General features: G+C 33.2%; 1 protein-coding gene across 13 annotated transcripts in view; it reads right to left on the reverse strand.

The window, feature by feature from the left end:
* Positions 1 to 23,393, reverse strand: part of ZBBX (zinc finger B-box domain containing) — a 117,782-nt gene that overhangs the window by 17,901 nt on the left and 76,488 nt on the right. For 9 of the 13 annotated variants that reach the window (XM_017503266.2, XM_017503270.2, XM_017503269.2 and 6 more), the window contains 5 exons: positions 22,103 to 22,182; positions 20,335 to 20,477; positions 13,294 to 13,601; positions 6,491 to 6,644; positions 3,466 to 3,582 (listed from right to left, as the gene is read on the reverse strand). In XM_017503266.2, coding sequence (XP_017358755.1) covers positions 3,466 to 3,582; positions 6,491 to 6,644; positions 13,294 to 13,601; positions 20,335 to 20,477; positions 22,103 to 22,182 — 802 coding nt within the window. The remainder of the gene's footprint in view (positions 1 to 3,465; positions 3,583 to 6,490; positions 6,645 to 13,293; positions 13,602 to 20,334; positions 20,478 to 22,102; positions 22,183 to 23,393) is intronic. The other 4 variants (XM_037729505.1, XM_017503274.2, XM_017503267.2 and 1 more) reach the window with 2 other exon arrangements.

A 23,393-nucleotide genomic window follows, 5' to 3' on the forward strand; every position in this document is an offset into this window, starting at 1 on the left:
GGTGAGCCGAGATCGCGCCATTGCACTCCAGCCTGGGTAACAAGAGCGAAACTCCGTCTCAAAAAAAAAAAAAAAAAAAAAAAAAAAAAAAAGAATACTAAACCTTTTTTTGAATGTTATTGTGTTATCTCATAGAATTAGAAATCGACTATGAAATAAAATTCAGGAATTGGAAAGTATAATGTCTTAAATTCCTTCCAACTTTGATAACTTGTGAATTAATAATCAAATTCAATTATAAAATTATGTATTAAGTCCTAAAACTGCCAGGCATTGTGTCAGGATCAGAGTATTCAAAAGTGAATAAGACATTGCCTCTATCCTCATGTTGTGCTCCAAACTAATACATAGTTCTACTAGCCTACTCTACTCATTGGAAAATGCTTACTGAGCACTTACAATAGGCCAGGTCCTGTTCTATTACTGAAGATACACCAGTGCACAGGAGAAGCTAGTCCTTGATTTCTTTCCAACCAAGGGTAAGAGAGAGCAGGAAAAAAGCTAATAAAATGATGTTAAATAGTGATAGCTTCTACAAGAAAGATAAAAGAAGGTAAATGTGATAGAGGGACTCAAGAGACCAGCACTAGATAGGGTGACGTCAGAAGGCCTCTCTAAGGAGGAAGCATCTGGCATGAGACTGAAAAATGAAAAAGAACCAATTATATGAAGAGTGTGAGAATGGAGAGGGAAATTTTAGAGCACCCTGGATAAGAGGTAAGATCTAATTCTAAGGCTAAGAAGTGAGTAAGAGAGTGGACTAAGAACAGAAAGAAAGCAATTATGGCTAAAGTGCAAGAGAAGATGCAGTTAGGAGAGATGGGTAGCCAACCAAGGCGTTGCTGTGAGATACATGGTAAGGCATACCTTTTTCTGTTTTCTATAGGAAACTATGGAATGCTTTAGGCAATAGAATGGCATGATACAATATACAGTTTACATTTATGGAAAGTATGATTCACTCCCTAGAAACTATAAATGTCAATACTGTTAGGAGTATAAACAATTCACTCACTTATTATAAGTAGTAGAATATAATGGAAATTAATTATAGCAACATGGTTTGGGGATAGGTAAAAGTGAAAATTGGAGACAAATGAGAGATGACAGACAAATGGCTTGGGCTAATCTTGAAGAGTGGAGGTAAAAGTAGTTAGAGTTGGGCTCTATTTTAGAGCTGAAATCAGCAGAATCTAAAGACAATTAAGATGCACTGAGTGAGAGGCAAGATGACTCCCAAATTTCAGACTTAATCAATGTTTGGATAGGGTTGCCATGTACAGAAAGAGGAGGATGGCGTAGGGAGGATTAAATTATGGCAGGGATGGAAAGAATGGATGAACTTGCTGCTAAACACATATAGCGACAATGTTTTTACATTCATGACTTTTAAAATTTTATGGAAACGAAAATTCCTTTATATACTGGCATCGGTGCAGAATACAAGATTTCTATAACTTGTGACAGAGCCAGAAAATTTTTAGTTTATTTTAGGTCACTATTCCTGTTCATAAAGCCATTTCCTAACGTCTGTGGCTGATAAACCTTATAAATGTTTAAAGACTCAACTGAATGTTACCTAGTTTCTAATATCTTGCCAATCTACACTTTTCAATAGCAAAGTCATTATTTTATCATCCCTATTTCTTAAAACACTCTGCTTATATATCTAACTATTATAGCTAATAGGACATATTAGCTATAATTACCTATTGATGTTACCTATTGATGTCCAAAAGCAAATTACTTTATTGATGTCCAATACATTAATTACCTATTGATGTCCAAAAGCAAATTACTCATAGGCTTTTTCATAAAACTTATATGTGGTATAATTTACATATTCACACATACATTTTATATATATATATATATATATATATATATATAAATGTATAGCACTTTTCTTAAAATATGGCATTTGGACTATCTATATTAGCATAACAGTAAGTTGTTGTTGAAAAAATAAATGCAATTTCCTAGGCATTACCTCAGCCTTAACTAATCAGAATCCCTAAGAGTTAGATCCAGAAATCTGCATTCCAAGAGATTTCCCAGGTGATTATGTCAACACTGACTTTTAAGAAACTTTACACTGGACTCGAAGCTCTTGAGCCATAGAGAATAAAAATAAAAATTAAAAAAAAATTTATATCTGACAGATTCTCAACATAAATGCATATGAAAAGGATCTAAGCTAGCCAGAGAGTTTTAATCATAGATTTTAGGGCAAGAGAGACTTGTGTCTTAAATATAGAGACAAAACATATGCAATTAAATTTCTGCCTTGAAGATAGCCTTTAAACCACGGCAAATAGTCCACTTTCTCAAGGATTCTTCCTAAACTGTAAGCTCACTAAGATCAGGGAATATTACTTCTGTATCTCTTTTATCCTCAGAGCCAAGCAAAGTGCTAATATCCTCAAAATATATGCCGAATTATCTGAATTCATTAGTTATCTACTGCAACTTCCTAATTTGGCATAAAGAGAAACCCACTATAGATGGTATAATGGGATAACAGTAATGTTCTAATAATACTAGTGATTTTAATAATAGTCATATACTGTGTATACACTCATTAGGAAAATATTACAATAGATATTCAATATGTCAAAAGAATTATTCTATAGAAAATCTTATAATTACTTTGTTTAGAGAATAGAGCTAATAAACTGAAATCAAGATTCCAGGGTTAATACATAAGAATTATATTTAGTGTGTGATATTTCCCTCTCTGTGTCCATGTGTTCTCATTGTTCGACACCCACTTATGAGTGAGAATATGCAGTGTTTGGTTTTCTGTTCTTGTGTCAGTTTGCTGAGTATGATGGTTTCCAGCCTCATCCATGTCTCTGCTATGTAATAATCCTGTATGATCTGCACATGTACCCCAGAAATTAAAGTATAATAATAAAAAAGATCTGATAAATTCAATAAAGTTGCAGGATACAAAATTTAAAAAAATCAAAACAAATATAAATTAAATAAAAAACAGACTTATATTTAGAACTAACCTTCTTCAATCCCAGCAATAAGCAGCAATCTTAACCTAAGTCAAACATTTCACATATGGCTGTGTCTGATCATAATATACACCAAGTGAAAGAGTATGCAAAATCTGGTATAAGCATACTGCTTCCCGAGTGAGTAATAAAACTGAGTATATATTTTATAAGGATTGTTTAAAATATGCCATATCCTTAACTACATTCTGCAAATATTATTCTCGAATACATTGTTATGGAAAATATAAGACTATAATCCATGCCTTTGGAAAAATGAGCACATTTGTTTTTGTGCTTGGGTTTTAGAAGAAAAGTCAAGATCATTTAGTTAAAATGAATGAATTTAAATTATAGAACTTCAAAAACTAAATTTCAGGTGTCTACTAAACTGCTAAAAGCAAACTGCTAAAGGTAGTAAGCTGCCAATATGGCACTGCTGCCTTTGAGTCAATGTTACCCGTCTTTGGCTGTTTTCTACTTGATGATGGATTCTGAGCACCCTGCAGAACACCCAAGACAATTGCATTATCAGCATGTTCACTTAAGCTATGGTCTGGAATCCATTCTCTGTCTTCTGAAATTGAAAAATTATAAAGTTTAAAAAGAAGAAAATTCATTTTATTAGTTTTATATTTATGTCTTCATAGACAATATTTAACAGAATAAAGAATATTTATAACAATGATATGTATTATGAAATACAAAATCTTATTACAAAATAAAAATCTATAAATTAATATATTTTAATTTAAAATTTTTTTAAGTATATAACCATACAACATAAAGTATTATTGTTTCTAAGTGAATAAACACATTTGAATACATAGGATGACTAAGAATATAGATAACACCAAGATCTAGCTTTCAAAATAGAAACCAGAAAATCAGGAAAAAACAAAAAAATTGGAATATATGTATCTCTAGTAAGGAGACTAAATCTGTAATCAAACATTTTCCAATAAAAAGAAGTCCTGGGCCTAATTGCATCACTGGTGAGTTCTATCACACATTTGAAGAAATAACACCAGTCCTCAAACTTTTCCAAAAAATTAAAGAGGAGGTACATCAACTCAATCTGTGAATCTAGACCTACACTGATAATAAAGCCAAATAAAGACACTACAATTAAAGAAAACAACAGAACAATATCATCTATAATCAGTGATATAAAATCTTCAAAGTACTAGGAAGCCACATTCTCCAGCATATTAAAAAGGATTATATATCATAATCAAATAAAATTTATTTCTGAAATGTAAGGATGGTTCAGCATATGAAAATCCATCAGTGTAATACACCACATTTACAGAATGAAAGAAAAAAATGATCATCTCAATTTATGCAGAAAAATCATTTGAAAAAATCCAACACACTATTATGATAAGAACACCCAACAAACTAGGAATAAAAGGAAAATGCCTCTACATAATAAAAGTAATATATTAATAAACCACAGTAAATATCAAGCTCAATAGTAAAAAACAGAACAATTTCTAAAATCTAGAGCAAGGAAAGGGTGTCTGCTTTTGCTACTTCTATTCTATATAAGTAGCCAGAACAGACAAGAAAAAGAAACAAAATACATTTGAATTACAAAAGAAGAAGTAAAATTATCTGTGTTCCCAGATGATATAATCTTATATGTAGGAAACACTAAAGATTCCACACAAAAAATTCTGTTAGAATAAATGACATCAGTGAAGTAGCAGGATACAAAGTCAATAGGCAAATACCAATTGTATTTCTATATGCTAACAATGAACAGCCTGAAAAAGGAAATAAAGGAAACAATTCCATTCACAATAGCATCAAAAATAAACAAATATTTAGAAATCAACATAACCAAGGAGGTGAAAGACTTGTGCAATGAAAACTATAAAACATTGCTGAAATAAACTAATGAAGACATATATAAACAGAAACATATCTCATATTCATGAACTGGAAGAATCAATAGTGCTAAGATGCCAATGTTAACCAAAGTGATCTACAGTTTCAATATAATCTCTATCAAAAGCTCAATTACATTTTTTGTAGAAATTTTTAAAAATCATTCTAAAATTTGCATGCAATCACAAAGGACCCTGAATAGCCAAAACAATATTGAAAACAAGAGCAAAGCAGGAAGACTCATACTTTCTGATTTCAAAACTTATAACAAAGACACTGTAATTAAAACAGTGTGATACTGGTACAAAGACAGACATACAGACCAATGAAATGGGATAAACAACCCAGAAATAAATCCTCACATATATGGTCCAATTATAATGATTTGAAAAAAAAGTATATATACTTATTGTATAAAACATAATTTGAAATATGCATATATTGTAGAATGGCTAAATTAAGTTAATATATGTCTTATCTCACCAATCATTCATTTGTGTGTCTGTGTGTGTGTGTGTGTGTGTGTGTGTGTGTGTGTGGTGAGAACACTTAAAATCTCTCTTAGCCAAATAATATTTGACAATGGTGCCTAGACCATTCAATGGGTAAAAGAATGGTCTTTTCAACAAATGATGCTGGAAAACTTGATATCCATATGCAAAATAATGAATCTGGACCTTTAATACCGTTTACAAAAATAACCTCAAAATTGATCAAAGACCTAAATGTAAAACCTAAAACTACAAATACCTTAGAAGAAAGTATAGGGCCATGACTTTGGCTTTGGAAATGAATTCTAAAAATGACCCTCAAGGCACAGGAAACAGCAACCACAAAAATAGACAAATTGGACTTCATAAAACTTTGAAAAAATTGGATCAGCAACAGAGTAAAAAAGCAATCCACAGAATGGGATTAAATAATTGCAAACAATATATCTTATGAAGATGTAGTATCCAGAATATAATAAGGAACTTCTACAACTCAATGACAAAAAAAACAAATAAACCAATTAAAATATGAGCTAAGGAATTTAATAGACATTTCTCCAAAGAGTATATACAAATGACATGATAAGCACATAAAAATGGTCAACATTATTAATAATCATGAAAATACAAGCTACAATAATATACCACCTCAGAACCGTGAGGATGACTATTGTCCCTCCCTTCAAAAAAAGAAAAGAACAGGTACTGTCAAGAATGTGTAATAATTGGAACTTTTGTGCCCTATTGACCGTAATGTAAAGTGGATGTTGGCACCATACTTCTTATACAGCTTGCAGAACTCTGAGTCAAATAAACCTCTTCTATTTATAAATTATCTAGCCTTGGTTATTCCTTTATAGCAACACTAAAAGTCTAAAACAACCACACTTCTAAATTCTAAAAATAATCTTTCCTAGTTTCATTATAAGTCCTATTTTCTCACATTCTGACAGCAATCTTAAATGTAAATATATGGCAACTCATACAAGGTTAATAAATTTTGAATGGAAAGAAGAAAATTATTTTATCCATTGAACAGAATTGCCCAGTGTTTCCTAAGATGAGGACAGACTGTTTTAGAAAAATGAGTTAGAAATTTACCTGCAAGTGTAATCCTAGTACTGGAATAGTCGCATTCTAAAGGATGAGAAGGAGGTAGCTTGAGTCTTTCATTTGCATCAAAAATAAAGAATCTCTCAAGTCCTTGATATTGCATTGTTATAGGTTTACTTCTACAGGCTATTTCTTGTAACAACTAAGAAAAAAATATTCAACAGTATTAAGTTTATTTTCTACCTCATTAACACAAAAAACCATATTCATTTATCAGATACCTACTATATACTTGGCACAAATTCTTCCCTTATCAACTTTAGTTTCTAACAGTGGAGACAAATAATAATATAACATCTATATATAGTAAGTTCTAACTAAAATGATAGTAATTCTCTGAAAGTTGATATTAATCCAAGGAGGACAGAAGTTCATGAAATAATTTTTTTTTCTCTTTCTTCCTTTATTTTCATTCCTGTCTCCTTGCACATAAATTAGCCTGGAATACAGACTTAATTTCATGTGCTGTGACTTTTAGTGTCTTTGTCTATATATAAAATAATTTCAAAGTTGAAAGTAAAATACCAATGGGAAATATGTGACCTGACAATGATCATAGAAAAAGATCTTAGTTAACAAAATATTCATCATGAGACAAATACACAAGTAGGAAACTGAAGTGAGAGGAAGATAACTAATTTATAAAGTTTATATAGAAACTAGCAGACCTAGGCTTTGAATATAGGTCCACCTGATTTGAAACCTAGACTTATCCTGCCACCTTATTAATTCTGTTAATTCATTTTTACATGTTCTTATTCTAGGATTGACTACAACTGGAATTTTTTTTTTTTTTTGCATTTTAGGTTTTGGGGTACATGTGAAGAACATGCAAGATTGTTGCATAGGTACACATGTGGCAGTGTCATTTGCTGCCTTCCTCCCCTTCACCTATATCTGATACAACTGGGATTTTTAAAAATGTGAATCCAGTAGAAACAGATTAGGAATTCACAAGTAAGAGTTCTAGATGAGGTTATAGTATAATCAGAGCAGCTATCAGCTTTTAACAATTCCCTAATGAATTTAATTAATGTCCAAATCTGGTCTGTTCCAAGAAATCAATGTAAAGTAAATTGCTTTAATTTTATATAAATTTATAAATCATATAAATGATAGCATATTAAAGAACAAAGCTAGTGACCAATAAAGCACGTCATTCAAAGACAAATCTATGTCCAAAGTTTCCAGCACATATTCCTTCCCAGACACTGATAAACAATAGCAGAATTATTTCCACTCTAGTGAAGCTTATATTTGAATTATGCAATAGCAGATCTGGAAGAGTTTGGAATGTCTTGGTTTACAGATAAAAATCCTAAAATAGTTTTGTTTTGTATAACTTTTAGTACAAATTTACAAAGTTAACTATTGATAGTTTTAGAGCCAGAACAAAGGACCCCTGATTAGTCCCTTGTTTTCCTAACTACTGCCCTACACATTAGTACTTAATTCCATAGGAAGTTCCACCTTATACAGAAATCAATTATTGAAAACTGAAGTACAAAATCAACAATTTTATACTCTATTTGGATGGAGCACAATAGATTTCTAAGTAGTTTCTTCTGATATAATGGCTTCTACTAGGACAGAAAAAGAGTAAAAATAGGTTCAGGTATAGTTCTTAGGAATGAAAAGAAAGTAGATTGAACCACTGTATTCAAAAGCAGGAACTCAGTCTACAAGCTGTGAAGTACCAATTCTGATGGCCACTTTACAAAGCTCTATTTTATAGCTCCCCTCCACCTGCTTTCACCTTTTGTTTTGCAACTCCTCAAATTCTCTTGTGACCCAGCAACTTAACTCTTTACAGAGATTAGCCATCTCCTGTAATAACACGCTGGGGGAGAATCTTTGACACTCAGTTTAAGTCCTATCTTACCAGTGGTGGACGATTTCTGTTAAACTATTTACAGTTTTTTATTCCTCAGATATAATAACCTAGGAATGGATTAAAACATTCTTTATTTATAAAAGGGGCAAGCCTTGAGGTAGAAACCCATTAGTTTGTTGAGAATTCTTTTAAAATCCTGTGACATTTTTCCTGAAAAAACTTCAAATCTCTCAATCCAGTATCCCCAATGAGGAAACAGCAGGCTTTACATGTCACTATTTTATTACTGTCCAGGACTACACTTAATCTCACCTAATTGAAAAAAAGCAATAATGATATAAGCCATTTTACAACAGTCACTGGTCTTTGATTATGTCAGCAGGTTCGAGCTGCTGAGAAGTTTATGGATCTTATGCACTTAAATTCTCATTCAGATTGTTTCCTGAACAAGCTCTATCAGGACATATTTTATACTGAGCTATATTTTATACTAAGCAAATTGATAGTCTTAAATTGAATAAACAAGAATGTATCCCAGCCACATACACCTTCCTTTTATTTTTAAGTTCAGAGGTACATGTACAAGTCTGTTACAAAGGTAAATTTGTGTCATGGAGATTTGTTGTACAGATTATTTCATCACCCAGGTATTAGGCCTAGTACCCACTATTTATTTTTTCTAATCCCCTCTCTCTTCCCACTCGCCACCTTCTGATGAGCCCCAGAGTATGCTGTTCCCCTCTCTATGTTCATGTCACAAACCTTCCTTTTAATAAAATCTAAATTTCGTGACACTTGTTACATTAATTGAATAGGATGGTATGTATTACCACATAAAAGAAGGAACCCTGCTATAAATTATTGGTGCTATTTAAGTCACAGCTATCTTGACAAACTCTTATCAGTTCATAATAGACCAGGAAGTCAGATGGGGTACAAATCATCAGACTATCTACCTAAATGAAAAGTTCCCTGAGAAAATGGATTGGATGAATCCATTGGATAAATCTTCAGGCAAGGCCGGAGGGCAATGCATGTTTCCTTATCCTCTCCTACTCAATTGAAGAGAATGGCAGGAAAGAGTTTTCCCAGTGAATTCCTTTGAGTTTATTATTGCTTTATTATTTTGGGGTCAGATTCATAGTTCATTAATTTTTACTTTTCTTGCATTTGGGATTATAAATTTCCCAGTAAATTGTATTTGAGTTTCATCCTATACATCATTTATCTGTGATGGTTTTGCTTACATTCAATTCTAAATATTTCTACCTTCTATTCTGAGTTTTTCTTTAACCTAGACATATTTGAATTGTATTTAATTTTGTTAGCATTTTGCTATCAATTTTAAATTTATTATATTATGGTTGGAAAACAGTGTATAATATGATTTCTTTAGCACTTTTTGAAAACTCCTTTGTGGACTTATTTTTGTAATGTGTTATAACGTGTATTTTGTAAAAGTTCCATGTGTTCTTACAAAAAACACACATTCTCTAAATATTGACTATGTGATTCAAAATATGTTCTTTAAGCTTATTTGTATTTATCAAATCTTGTCTATCTTTACTAATGGAAAATCTTTTTGGGTTGATGGATCTGTCAATAATACCATGTAGTTTTGTCCATTTTTGCTACAGTATATCTGAGGCTATATTGATAGGTACATACAAATTCAGATTTTGTTTTAATCTTCCTATTAAATAGTTGATTTCACAGACTATATAATGGTCCCCTTTGTCCTGAAGATGTTTTATTGCCTTAAAGTTTTATTTTTTTTAATTAGTGCTTGCCTTTATGCTGAAATTCATCCCGCTACCCTATGTTTTAAGTAGCGTTCTGGTAAAATTACACACACACATACACACACACACAGTCCACATTTATTCTAATTACTTATATGATTGGATTTACTCCTGTCAGCTTTACTCTTTCTACTTACTGACAAGAACTGTGAAGCATCTGAGATTTTACCCTGCTTGCAAGCCTGTTATAGTTTCGTGGATGCTGGAAGAAGACACAAGACTCCTTGTTCAGAGACAAAGGACTTTATCACTCACAACAATAGCAGTTGCCAGAGTATCATCATTTGTACCAATTCCCAGAACCCAATTTTCACAGGACATCATGAAGGAAGCCACATGACATCCGCACATACACTGAGCTGTGTTACAGGAGAGAAATCTTGACCTTAGGAAATCCAATGCTTTAATACTGGGCAGTAAGCCTGCCTGACCTTTGCCATAGAGGAAAACATTATTTTTATTACACCAGACAGTAAACAAACCTACTCTTTGCTCTGAAGATGTTCACAATCTCTATCTTTCTAGGCCGTTTTCTATACAAGAACCCTTGAAAATATACTTTGGAACAAATGCAGTAAGCGCTTTTGCTTAAAAGATGTGCAAGAAAACATGAGAGACCTAAGAGGAATTGTACACCCAACATTAACCATACAATTTTTCCTTTGATGCATTTATTTCCTGACCATTTTAGTTAATTGGGTTTTCTATACTCCCCTTTTCCTTTAGTGTTTTGGATGGTATACATTGTATCTGTTATATTTTAACTGTTACTCAAAGTTTTTAACATGTATAATTGACTAAAACGCCATACTTAGTCAATTATCCCTACAATGATTCCTACCTTCCTTTACAATACAGAATCTTAGTACTTTGAGCTCTAATCATACATACCTAACAGTCTTACAAGTTATGGTACATGTGATTCCCATTCAAATTCCTTCTTTTATAATTCTCAGATTTGGCGTTATAATAATTATTTTGTAATACATCTAATATATTTGTCATTTTCCCCTCACACTATTATTTTTTGTATCCTACTTCCTCTGGGTTTGACTTCTTTCTTTTTGAAGTATATCATTCAGATGTTCTTTCAAGAGAGGAAATAAGTAAATCATCTGAACTTTTTTCTAAACTTGACATTATTTTATTCTTGGTCTTGAATGACAGTTTAGCAAGCCTTAGAACTCTAGACTTAGTTCTATTAGAACTTTAAAGCTAATATTCCACTGTGTTACATTGTTGAGGCTAGCTGTTGATGTTCATGAGAATTTTAATGTCAATCTAGTAACTGTTCTTTGGAGATGATTTTCTATTGTCTTTTATTTCTTTTAAGATTATAACATTTTAAGAGTATCTAAAAAGTAAGTCATAGTGTGGATTTGTTTTTATTTATATTGCTCAGGAATTGTACTTTGTTACTTTACAATCTGGCATATTACCAACTATTCATATATCTTTTCTGCAATACAAGCAATTTTTAAAACTTTTCTTCTAGGGTAATAATTCGCTCCTTACTTGTATTTAACATTCTATTTAGTATCCATTTAATTATAATTTCAATACATATATTTTGAATGTTAGAACTTTTTATTGGCCTTCATAAATGGAGCAGTTCATACTATCTTATTACTTAAGTTCTTATTATGTCTTCCTTTCTATTTTTAAACATTTTAAATATAATCTCACAGGATAGAGATTGAATCTGTCTCTACAGCAAAGAGCAAGTTTGTTTACTGTCCAGTGTGATAAAGATAATCTTCCTCTAGGACAAAAGTCTGGCAGGCTTACCGCCTAGCGTAAAAGATCAAGTTTCTTAAGATCAGGGTTCCTCACTTATTACACAGCTCACTGCATATATAGATGTCACCTAGTACTCTCCATGTTGCCCTGTGGAAATCTGGAAATTGAAGTTCTTGTTTTCTCTGCTGAAATTCATGCTATGATCAATTATTTTATTCACTGGGGGGAATAAGAAGATAAGCCCATCTGAAGCAGAGCTGTATTTTGTGGAATCTGTTGAGGGATAAGTTGTAAGGATGTCCTTTTATAAAGTGTTAGGATTCACTTCTGTCAGCTACATCAGGATATTAGCAGGCATGGATTAACAATAATGATATTGGCTTGAAGTTTCCAAGCAAGAAATATATATGCAAATATATATTTGGGTAGGTATATCCAAATCTATGCTAAATGAAAGCCCAAGATACCTATTTTTCAGGTGAGACGTTTTATTGGCCTAGCCCAGATCACTTGCTGAGATCAGTTTCCTTTCTCATTTTTGGCACCCACGGGTATTTTCCTAGTGCATTCCTTAAGTGACTGATCAGACATTTAAAGGTCTAAGTTTTTGCACAGGTGTCAGTGTCCATTTCTTATCTAACAAAGTCACAAGATCTGTCATAAAGTAGGCACAGAAAGCCAATCCTCCCAGCAGAAGTATTAGCAGGGCACGTATTCATCCTTTTGCTTTTTTGCTTCCCCCTTCAGTTCAGGAACCATGGGAATTCATTTTAAATGATATTTAAGGGTTGTTAAAAATGTTTGCCTCACTTAATTTTTAAAGAATGGATTATTAATAATTATAATTAATAAGATTTCTAGTATATAGCATGGAATTTAAATATAGTTTAAAAATTTGATAACAATGCAATGATGAGCTACTTAACCTTTGCTATGAGAAGAAACAAAAACTGCACCTCTATTTCTTTATTAGCCATCATCCTGAAAGAATTACCTTCTTCATCTTATATTAAACCATAGTAACTGGTTCTGTCTAGATATCTGCATTTATTTTATATTGACCATTGACTACACTATCGTAAAAAGCTAGAAAGGATTTATTATACAGTATTATTCATAATGAATTTCATTTGGAAGAGTAACAGTGATCTTACTATGGTGCATAAGGTTGGCCTTAAAGTATTATTTATCACAGAAAGCCATTTATTAAAATGGCATTTCTCATATTAGAATTTGTCCTAGAAGTCATTAATGTTCTCTCCCATATGAGTCACTCTTCAACTACTTCATAATAATATAAAGTAGCACATTTTAACTTTAATAGGAAGTAACATGAGAATGTATTGTGTCACTAAGACATTTTCTTATGAGATTTCTTATAAAATTTTAATATAATAAACATAATAGAGATTTACCAGTGATGACTTTGTAGTTTTAGAATCTTCAAAGCTTGGCCTCTTATGCAGATTGCTGAATTCCAAGGATTCTTTGATGTCTTGAGATAATTTCTCCTCAATGGGAAGTTTTTCTAAACCTATACTTGGCAAAGTATCCTTGCTCTCATGTGACATGCAGGATTCATCAGATTTTTGATTACTTTCTAAACCTATACTTTTCTGTTTTAAACTTCTTTCGAAGAAGGTGCTTTCCTCAATTTTTTCAATGTCAGGAGAATACACATCAGGATCCACAATGTTGTCAAAATCTGTGTTTGAGGTTTCTGCTGTTAAAAGCACACATTTACAAAAGGTACATAAATAAATTTAAACAAATAATTAAGCTGTTAATAAACCAAAAGTTCTGTGGTAGAAAACTTTATCAGCAAACAGTATTTCACAAATTCCTTTAAGAATGTTTCAGTGTTAAAATACTTTTACTATGCTTACATTCATAAATGGTAATCATAATTCATTTATACAGCAAAACATTAAGGAGCTAGACTAGTAAAAGAAGGGAGTATTTTATTTTGCAATGAACTCTTAAAATTGATGCAAATTTTTATTTCAGTGTGTGGTTCAATTCTCACTTTTCCACCTCCTCGTCTCACTCAAATTTTAAGAGAAGTAACACAGAGGGAACGTTTCTTCATTGTGACATTTTTCCTTAGCATGCCTAGCAATCAAGAGAGGGCACAGGGAAATGTTCCAGATGAAAGAAAAGCAGCAGTTGTGGGCACAGAAAATGTGTAGCAGGGTTTGGGCACAGAAAATGGGCTTTGGCTAAATTAATGAGAAAGACAGGAAAGAGGAGAGGAAAGGATGTATTTGGAAAGACAATGGAGATATACNCTGCCTCTAGAACGCTACAAAATGAACAAGATTATATTAGTCACCCACCTCGTTATGTCTGCTTTAAATAAATCATTTGGTTTACTTCATTGGTTTTTAACCTGGCTGCATAGTCGAATCATCTGAAGGAACTCTGTAAAATTGTCCGTGTACGTGCCTGACCCCAAATCAATTAAAACAGACCCTGAGAGTGAGACTCAGGCACTGGTCTTTTAAACTTTCCCTTGCTAAGTTCTCCAGGTGATTATAGTGTGTAGGATGTAAGCAAAACACTGGTCTAGACTTTCTGAAAAATAAAAATTCTTTAAATGTTTACACCATACTGCTTTCATTTTAAATAAATGTACCCCATTATCCACGTTGAATATAGCTTCCTCTGGTTATCCCTTATTCTGTTCCAAAAACAAATATCTCTATAAGTAGACTATGTAAAACAGTAGAAACTTTGAATAAAACTGTCTCCAGTGATGTAAATGCTTTACAGCCTTACAAAGGACTCACTTGTTGCAATCAAATGTTTATATATAGCTCAACAATTACACATAGTATTTAGAGCTTTTTTCAACTATAGCTACTTCTTAGATAGCATAAATATTGGGAGAAACACCTTTAGAAGAAAACCTTTATTTGATACAGTAAAGGTTATTTGATACAATAAAACTTCCACAATAATGTACTTCCCTGTTAAATCTCAGTGAAAATTATTCCACTTGAGGGGAGAAATAAATGCTATTTCCTATGTTAAAGTGTCTACAACTTAAATAGGAGGCAGGGCTTGACTCCAGAAGCAGGGCCTGGGCTCCAAACCAAATTGAAGAATGGTGGAAACAGGGAAGAGTCAAAAGTACCTCTCTCCATAACACATGTCCACATACGTGCAGAAAAGGCTTTCAACAAAATTCAACATGCATTCATGTTAAAATCTCTCAATAAACGAGGTACTGAAGAAGCATACCTCGAAATAATAAGAAACATATATAACAAACACACAGCCAACATCATACTGAAAGGGCAAAAGCATTCCCCTTGAAAACTGGCACATGACAAGGATGCCCTCTCTCACCACTCCTATTCAACATAATATTGGAAGTTCTAGCTGTAGACTACATGATCCTAAATCCAGAAAACCCCATAGTTTGAACCCAGAAGCTTCTTAAACTGATAACTTTGGCAAAGTCTGAGAATACAAAATCAATGTGCAAAAATCACGAGCATTCCTGTACACCAACAACAGTCAAACTGAGAGCCAAAAGGGCTCCAATAGCTAAGGAAATCCTAAGCAAAAAGAGCAAAACCAGAGGCATCATGCTACCCAACTTCAAACTATACTGAAGAGTTACAGTAACCAAAATAGCATGGTACTGGTACAAAAAGAGACACATAAACCAATGGAACAGAATAGGGAGCCCAGAAAATAGACCACACATCAACAACTATCTGATCTTCAACAAACCTGATGAAAACAAGCAATGGGGAAAGAATACCCTATTCAGAAAATGATGTAGGATAACTGGCTAGCCATATGCTGAAGATTGAAGCTGAACTCCTTCCTTACATCATATACAAAAATTAACTTAAGATAGGTTAAAGACTTAAATGTAAATCTAAAAACTATGAAAACCCTGGAAGACAACCTATTCAGGACATAGGCACAGGCAAAGATTTCATGACAAAGATGCCAAAAGCAATAGCAGCAAAGCAAAAAATTGACAAATGGGGTCCAATTAAATGAAAGAGCTTCTGTACAGTGAAAGAAACTATCAACAGAGTAAACAGACCACCTACACAATGGGGGGAAATGTTTGCAAACTATGAATTCAACAAAGGTCTAATAACCAGCTGCTATAAGGCACTTAAACAAATTTACAAGAAAAAAAAAACAATAAAAAGTGGACAAAGACACGAAGACATGAGAAGACACTTTTTTAAAAGGGAAATACATGTGGCCAACAATCCTATGAGAAAAAGCTCAACATCACTGATCCTTAGAGAAATGCAAATCGAAACCGCAATGAGATACCATCATACAGTAGTCAGAATGGCTGTTATTAAAATGTCAAATACATAACAGATGCTGGTGAAGTTGGGGAGAAAAAGAAACACTTATATATTGTTGGTAGGAGTGTAAATTAGTTCAATCATTGTGGAGGACAGTATGGCGATTTCTCAATATAAAAACAGAAATACCATTCAACCCAGCAATCCCATTACTGGGTATGTGCCCAGAGGAGTATACATTATTCTGTTATAAAGATAGTATACATGTATGTGCATTGCAGCACTATTCGCAATAGCAAAAACATGGAATCAACCCAAATGCCCATTAATGACAGACTGGATAAAGAAAATGTGGTCCATATACACCATGGAATACTATGCAGAAGAACGAGGTCATGTACTTTGCATGGACATGGATGGAGCTGGAGGCCATTATCCTTAGCAAACTAACAAAACAGAAAACTAAGCACTACATGTTCTCATTTATAAGAGGGAGCAAAATGGTGAGAACACATGGACACACAGAAGGGAACAACACACACTGGGGCCTGTTGAAGGGTGGAGGGTTGTAGGCGCTACAGGAGAAGGAATAATCGCTAATGGCTTAATACCTGGATGATGAAATAATATGTACAACAAACTCCCATGACACAAGTTTACCTATGTAACAAACCTATACATGTACCCTTGAACTAAAAGTTAAAAAGGCATGTATACCTGTGACATGTCAGTTTACCATTGCTATGGCAACATCTGGAAGCTACCACCTGTTTCCCCAGCAACAACCTGATGACCTGAAGTTGTCACCCCTTTTCTAGAAGTTTCTGAATAGCTCATCTTTTAATTTGCATGTAATTAAAGTGGCTAAAAACATGACTGTAGAACCACCTCCGAGATGCTACTCTGGGTACACTGCTTTTGGAGTAACCCTGCTCTGAAAGGAACACAGCTTTTGTTGCTGCTGAACACTTCTACTTCAATAAAACTTGCTGCCTAATACCACTGGCTTGCCTGGTGCAAGCTGTCAGTGGATCTACCGTTCTGTAGTCTGGAGGATGGTAGCCCTCTTCTCACAGCTGCAATAGGCAGTTCCCCAGTGGTTACTCTGAGTAGAGGTTCCAACCACACATTTCCCCTTTGCATGGCCCTAGTAGAGGTTCTTCATGAGGGCCCTACCCCTGCAATAGACTTCTACCTGAAAATTTAGGCATTTCTTTACATCCTCTGATATCTAGATGGAGGTTTCCAAACCTCAAGTCTTATCTTCTATGCCTTGCAGGCCCAAAATCATGTGAAAGCCACCAAGGCTTGGGGCTTGCACACTCTGAGGCCATGGCCCAAACTGTATCTTGGCCCCTTTTAACCCTGGTTGGACCTGGAGCCAATGGGACAGAGTACCATATTCACATGTGAAACAATACATATAGACACAGACCTTACACCTCCACAAAATTCAGCTCAGTAGATCACACACCTGAATATAAAATGTAAAACTATGAATCTCTTGAAAGATAACATAGGATAAAACCTAGATGACATTGGGTATGACAATAACTTTCTAGATACAACATCAAAGAAAAAATTGATGTGCTAAACTTTATTAAAATAAAAACTTATACTCTGTGGAAAATAGTCCAGAGAATAAAGAGGCAATCCATACACTGAAAGAAAATATTTAGAAAAGATATTTGATAAAAGAGTGTGATTAAAAATATACAAAAGAATCTAAAACCTCAACAATAACAAAACAAACAGCCCAATCAAAACATTAGCTAGAAACCTGAACAGATATTTTAATAAAGATACACAGGTGGCAAATAACCATATTAAAATATTCTCGATATCAAATGTCAACAGATAATTGCAATTTTTTAAAAAATAAAATATCACTACACAATTACTAGGATGGAAAAAATCTGAAACACAACAACAGTTGATGGTGAGGATATGAATCAACAGGAACTTTCATTAATTGCTGGCAGGAATATAAAATGGTATAGCCACTTTGGTAAGACAGTTTGGCAATTATTAAAAAAAAAAACTACACATACCTGTACCATATGATCCAATAGTCATGCTCCTTGGTATTTACCCAAATGAGTTGAAAACTTAAGTCCAAATAAAAATCTACACATGAGTATTTATAGTAGTTTTGTTCATAATTGCCAAAGCTTGGAAACAACCAAAATGTCTTTCAATAGGGGAGCAGATAAACTATTATACATCCATACAATTGAATATTATTTAGCACTAAAAAAATGAGAAATCAAGCCATAAAAAGACATGGAGAAACCTCAAATGCATATTACTAAGAATCATTAAAGGCTATGTACTGTATTATTCTAACTGTATGACATTCTGGAAAGGCAAAACTAAAAGAACAGTAAAAAAAGAAAAATCAGTGGTTGCCAGGGGTTGGTCAGAGGGAGGGATAAACAGGTGGAGCACAGAGAATTTTTAGGGCAGAGAAGGTATTCTGTATGATACTACAAGTGGTGAATACATGTCACAATATACATTTGTCAAAACTGATAGCATGCACAACACCAGGAGTGAACTCTAATACAAACTATGGACATTGAGTTACGTTGATGTATTAAAGTAAATTCAACTATTGTAGCAAATGTGCCAGTCTGGTGCCAGAAGTTGATAATTCTGGAGGCTATGTATATGTATGGGGCAAAGGGTATATAGGAACTCCCTGTACTTTCTGCTTAATTTTGTTGTGAACCTAAAACTGCTCAAAAAAGTAAACATTTCAAAAATGTGTCTTTAAGTAACAATTACATGTGCATTTATGTGCACCATTTTCTTAGAGGCAACAGGAACACTATGCTCTAGCTTGATCAAACTATACTCATCTTCAGGACAAGACGGGAGTACTGTAAAGTCCTAAATTCCCATGTGGCTATAGTTCATATTTGGCCTAATAATTTAGTGGTTTAGTATTTGAAAATGTGAAAACCAGCAGGATTACCACACATCTACCACTGCCTTCTACCTTCTGCTGCCTAATCAGAAAGTAATCATCAGTTTTACAACTATTAATTTCAAATATGCCCTCCTATATTTCTCAAAAATCTTATCTTCACATGATATATTTATTAATTTTTCTTAAAATTCTGGGTAGATCAAATCTAATAGTTAAAAGGAGGCTTGAAAATTATCTAGTTGCTACATTTTTGCTAAGGAAAATGAAGTCTAAGCAAGTAACACATGTTCAAGGTCACACAGTGATTTAAAGGCACAAATGGAAACAAAATCTGACTTCTAGGTCAGGATACTTTGCTGTGACTCTCTTTAAATGATCTCACAATATGGAAATTGAAACCAGACATATGCACACAGAATTTTAATCTACAGATCCCTAGGGAACTACTAGTAATAGCAACACAGGGGTATAAACAAGGTGATTTGGTTTGTTTTTTTGTTTGTTTGTTTTTTGGGGTTTTTTTGGGGTTTTTTTTTTTGAGACAGCGTTTTGGTCTTGTTGCCCAGGCTGGGTGCAGTGGCACAATCTCAGCTCACTGCAACCTCCACCTCCCAGGTTCAAGCAATACTCCTGCCTCAGTCTCCTGAATAGCTAATATTACAAGCATCCAGCACCACACCAGGCTAATTTTTTTTTTTATTTTTAGTAGAGATGAGGTTTTGTCATGTTGGGCAGGCTGGTCTCGAATCCCTGACCTCAGGTGATCCGCCAGCCTCAGCCTCCCAAAATGCTGAAATTACAGGAGTGAGCCACCACACCTGGCCAGTAATTTATTTTAGTTTATCCCTCATGTGAAACTTTATATTGGATTTGAATATTTTTGTAAAATATTTAGTGCAAGTGAGGGCAAGAGGGTGCCAGTCAGACTTTTGTCACTAAAAGGCCTTCCACACAATCTTTTAAATGCTAGCTTAGTCTATAATATAACATTCAGAGTACCCTATATTGGCTAATTTTTCTTACACATACAAACACTGTTGTCCATGGACTTCCATTTACTAAATGGTATATTTACTAGAAAATTATCTATTTTCAATCAGTTTTCATCTTTATACTGAGCTTTTTTCGGTTTTAAAATGAGCAGCATAACAAAGCTTTTATGGATGGCAATAGCTATTGGTTTTATTAAATTAACAATATGCACGATTAATAATATCCAGCAACAAGAAAAATGTTACCTTTTGAATTATCTTTATAATAAGTAGAGCTGTTTCTCAGACAAAGACTTAAGAAGTCTCTCCTCCCCTTATTGAAAACATGATGTTGATGGATGTCATTTTCATATGGAAAGCTATTCTTCTGATAATCATGAAAAGCACAACTTTTACATGTAGGGACAAACAAAATATAGGTGAAAAAATGATATAAAAAAGAAAATTTCTAAAGTCCTAGGTCATTAAAACAAATATAGTAAAACCTTAATAGAATAGGGTTATTTACCTTAATTTAATATTTATTTTAACCTTACTGTGAACACATTCTCAACAGTAAGTAATTAATAACATTATGGATTTAACAGGAATAGGTAACTGGACCAAATCCAAGTTAACTGCAAACTTTCAGTTGAAAGTTTCTTTTCCAAAATATCTTGAATTAATTTCTTACATTTTCTTCTAAAGAGGGAGCGTTATCTTTCAAGCTCATTAAAATCTGATGAAATCTAGGATTTACTAGTAGATAAACATATTATTTGTTCATCAATGAGATATGAGAGTTTAAAAGCAGTATGTGATATATAGGTTTCACTTTTTAATAATGATTACTATCTATATGCATAGTTACAATTTAACATTCTTTATGAACTGAATAATATATGTAATAATACATGATATTTATATATGCTCTACAGTATGTCATCATAAAACTTATGGATTATATTCAACCAAAAAGTCTTCTTGTGTCACTCATGATCCATAGGAGAGAGATAAAATTAATGTGATTCTATGGGAACCTCAAACCAAAGCTGTAAAACTACTGTCAAATCATGATCAGTAACTTTCTCTGCCTTCTCTAACACCTTACACAGGGGTCAAAGCAAAGACATGTGATAAGATATATAAAAGAATCAAATTAGAGAACAGAAGTGCCATTCGTTTCCTTAGAGATAGAGAGGTGGATATAAACCTCTTATCTGCTGAACAGAAAGTTGTCTCCTGTGAAACCCCACTTCCAAAAGCACATTTGCTGCTAGATAGCTGATTCTTTGTGTCTAAACATTGGCTTTTACTGTCCAGGGGAATCACTCGGGCCCATAGCTATTGCAAAATGCTGACAGGGACCTGAGCTGATCTGAATAAAGAATTGGTAGAGGAGACACTTAACAGGAATTTCATTCCACTGTTTACGAATCCTAAAGTTTCAACAGCAAAAAGGACTTTTTTTTAAATATTACTAACAGATACAGTTAGATATGATTTTTTATTTGGAAATGACAAAATTCTACGACACGATTACAAAGTAAACCATTATATTTCATTTATTTACTTTATTATACATGGAAATCTACCTACAAAGTAATCTATAGCACAGGAGCTTTTAGTCTCTCAGCCTAATCATTTATACAACTTTTTATTTAGAGTTCATAGAAAACTGAAGAAAATCCAGAGTATCGCTGGAGAAAAGAAGAATGCTCATATAAAATACATCAAAGTTGATCAAGCATTTCAGATGATAACAATCCCTAAGTTCAGAAGAATTTATTCAATAATCCAAATATTAAATAAAAGTACAAACCTATCACTATAGACAATTTTCTAAATGCTGAATGTTGTTAAATATTAGCAATATTATATAGAAATTTAAACATGGCTTAAGTAAAATATAACATTAATGTCACATGTTTTTTGACACCACAAATTTCACATTAAAAAGATAGTTGATTGTGTGTGCGTGTGTGTGTCAGGTAGTGACTCAATATGCAAACAAAGTTAATTAGAAAGGCTTTACCTTTGTTGACTGTCTGCATCAGCTAATTCAACTTTGTAAGGCACACTATTTTCTGGTTCTTCACATTCCTCTTCATAAGTCTTTTGAAATTAATGTTACATAATATTAGTAAGTTCACAAAAATTTATTATACATTAACCAACTTACTTTTGGATGATATTTAGAGTACAGTTTTCCTACAAATGATGTCATGAGAGCTCTAATTGTATTTTATAACACATAAGTTCTAGGAAAATTAAAATTCAACTGACATTTGTTAAAGGCATTTCATATGTCAATTACTTTATCACTATTATAGTACCCCAAACCAACAATAATAAAATATGTAACTACTAACTGCCAAGTAGATTAGTGACTAGGTCTTCAGTTCTCCAACTGGTTCATCATAAACTTACTCTGTGTATCAACAATGTAATGAATGGCATGCCCACACATATGTAGTCTGTGTGTTTTTGTCCAGCATCTCAAATTTATCAAGGAGAAATAAATGTTGCTAACCAAAAAACACAAAAAAACAAAAATAGCAGAAGCATTCATCCTGAAGAAGAACGGAAGAAATCAGTATTATTTAAAAGAGGCAAGTTTTCCATTCTAGTCTTTTTCTTTAACAATCACAATAAGAGAAATATCTAAGACAAGTGACACATTCAGCTACTAGATTACTAGAAAGTCAGAAATGCACTGAGTGTATCACATCCTAAACCTTCAGTCCAGAGCTCTAGCTCTGACTGGCTTTGGTTCTAGTTCATTCCATTGGTGTCTTCTCTATATGTTCAAAGTTATATTCAAGTTATTTACTGAACTTCTTAAGTCTTAAGTATTATTTCCACCTTTAAACAGAAAATAATATTAAATGACATTCAAGAAACTAGATTTACACTTAAATTTTATTAAATAGATACCATGTAATGAGACCCATATTTGTTTTAAAACCTGATAACATAAAGGACTAAACTAACAAAATATCAAACTACATTACTATAAGTTAAAATAATGAAATGTCTTCTCACTTCCCAGACTACACATTCATCCAAAAAAAATGACAATACCTATTCAGCTCACAAATGTGTTCTTTACATTCAGAATAATATTGCTTTATTCTTATAAGCATATTTAAATGCAAACACTTGTAAATTTCCTGTTAAGCTATGTTAGCTATTTAAGAAATCTTACTGAGGCCGGGCGCGGTGGCTCATGCCTGTAATCCCAGCACTTTGGGAGGCTGAGGCGGGTGGATCACGAGGTCAAGAGATTGAGATCATCCTGGTCAACATGGTGAAACCCCGTCTCT

The sequence above is a fragment of the Cebus imitator genome, unplaced genomic scaffold (assembly GCF_001604975.1).
Source record: "Cebus imitator isolate Cc_AM_T3 unplaced genomic scaffold, Cebus_imitator-1.0 Scaffold308, whole genome shotgun sequence".
Taxonomy (NCBI): Eukaryota; Metazoa; Chordata; class Mammalia; order Primates; family Cebidae; genus Cebus; species Cebus imitator.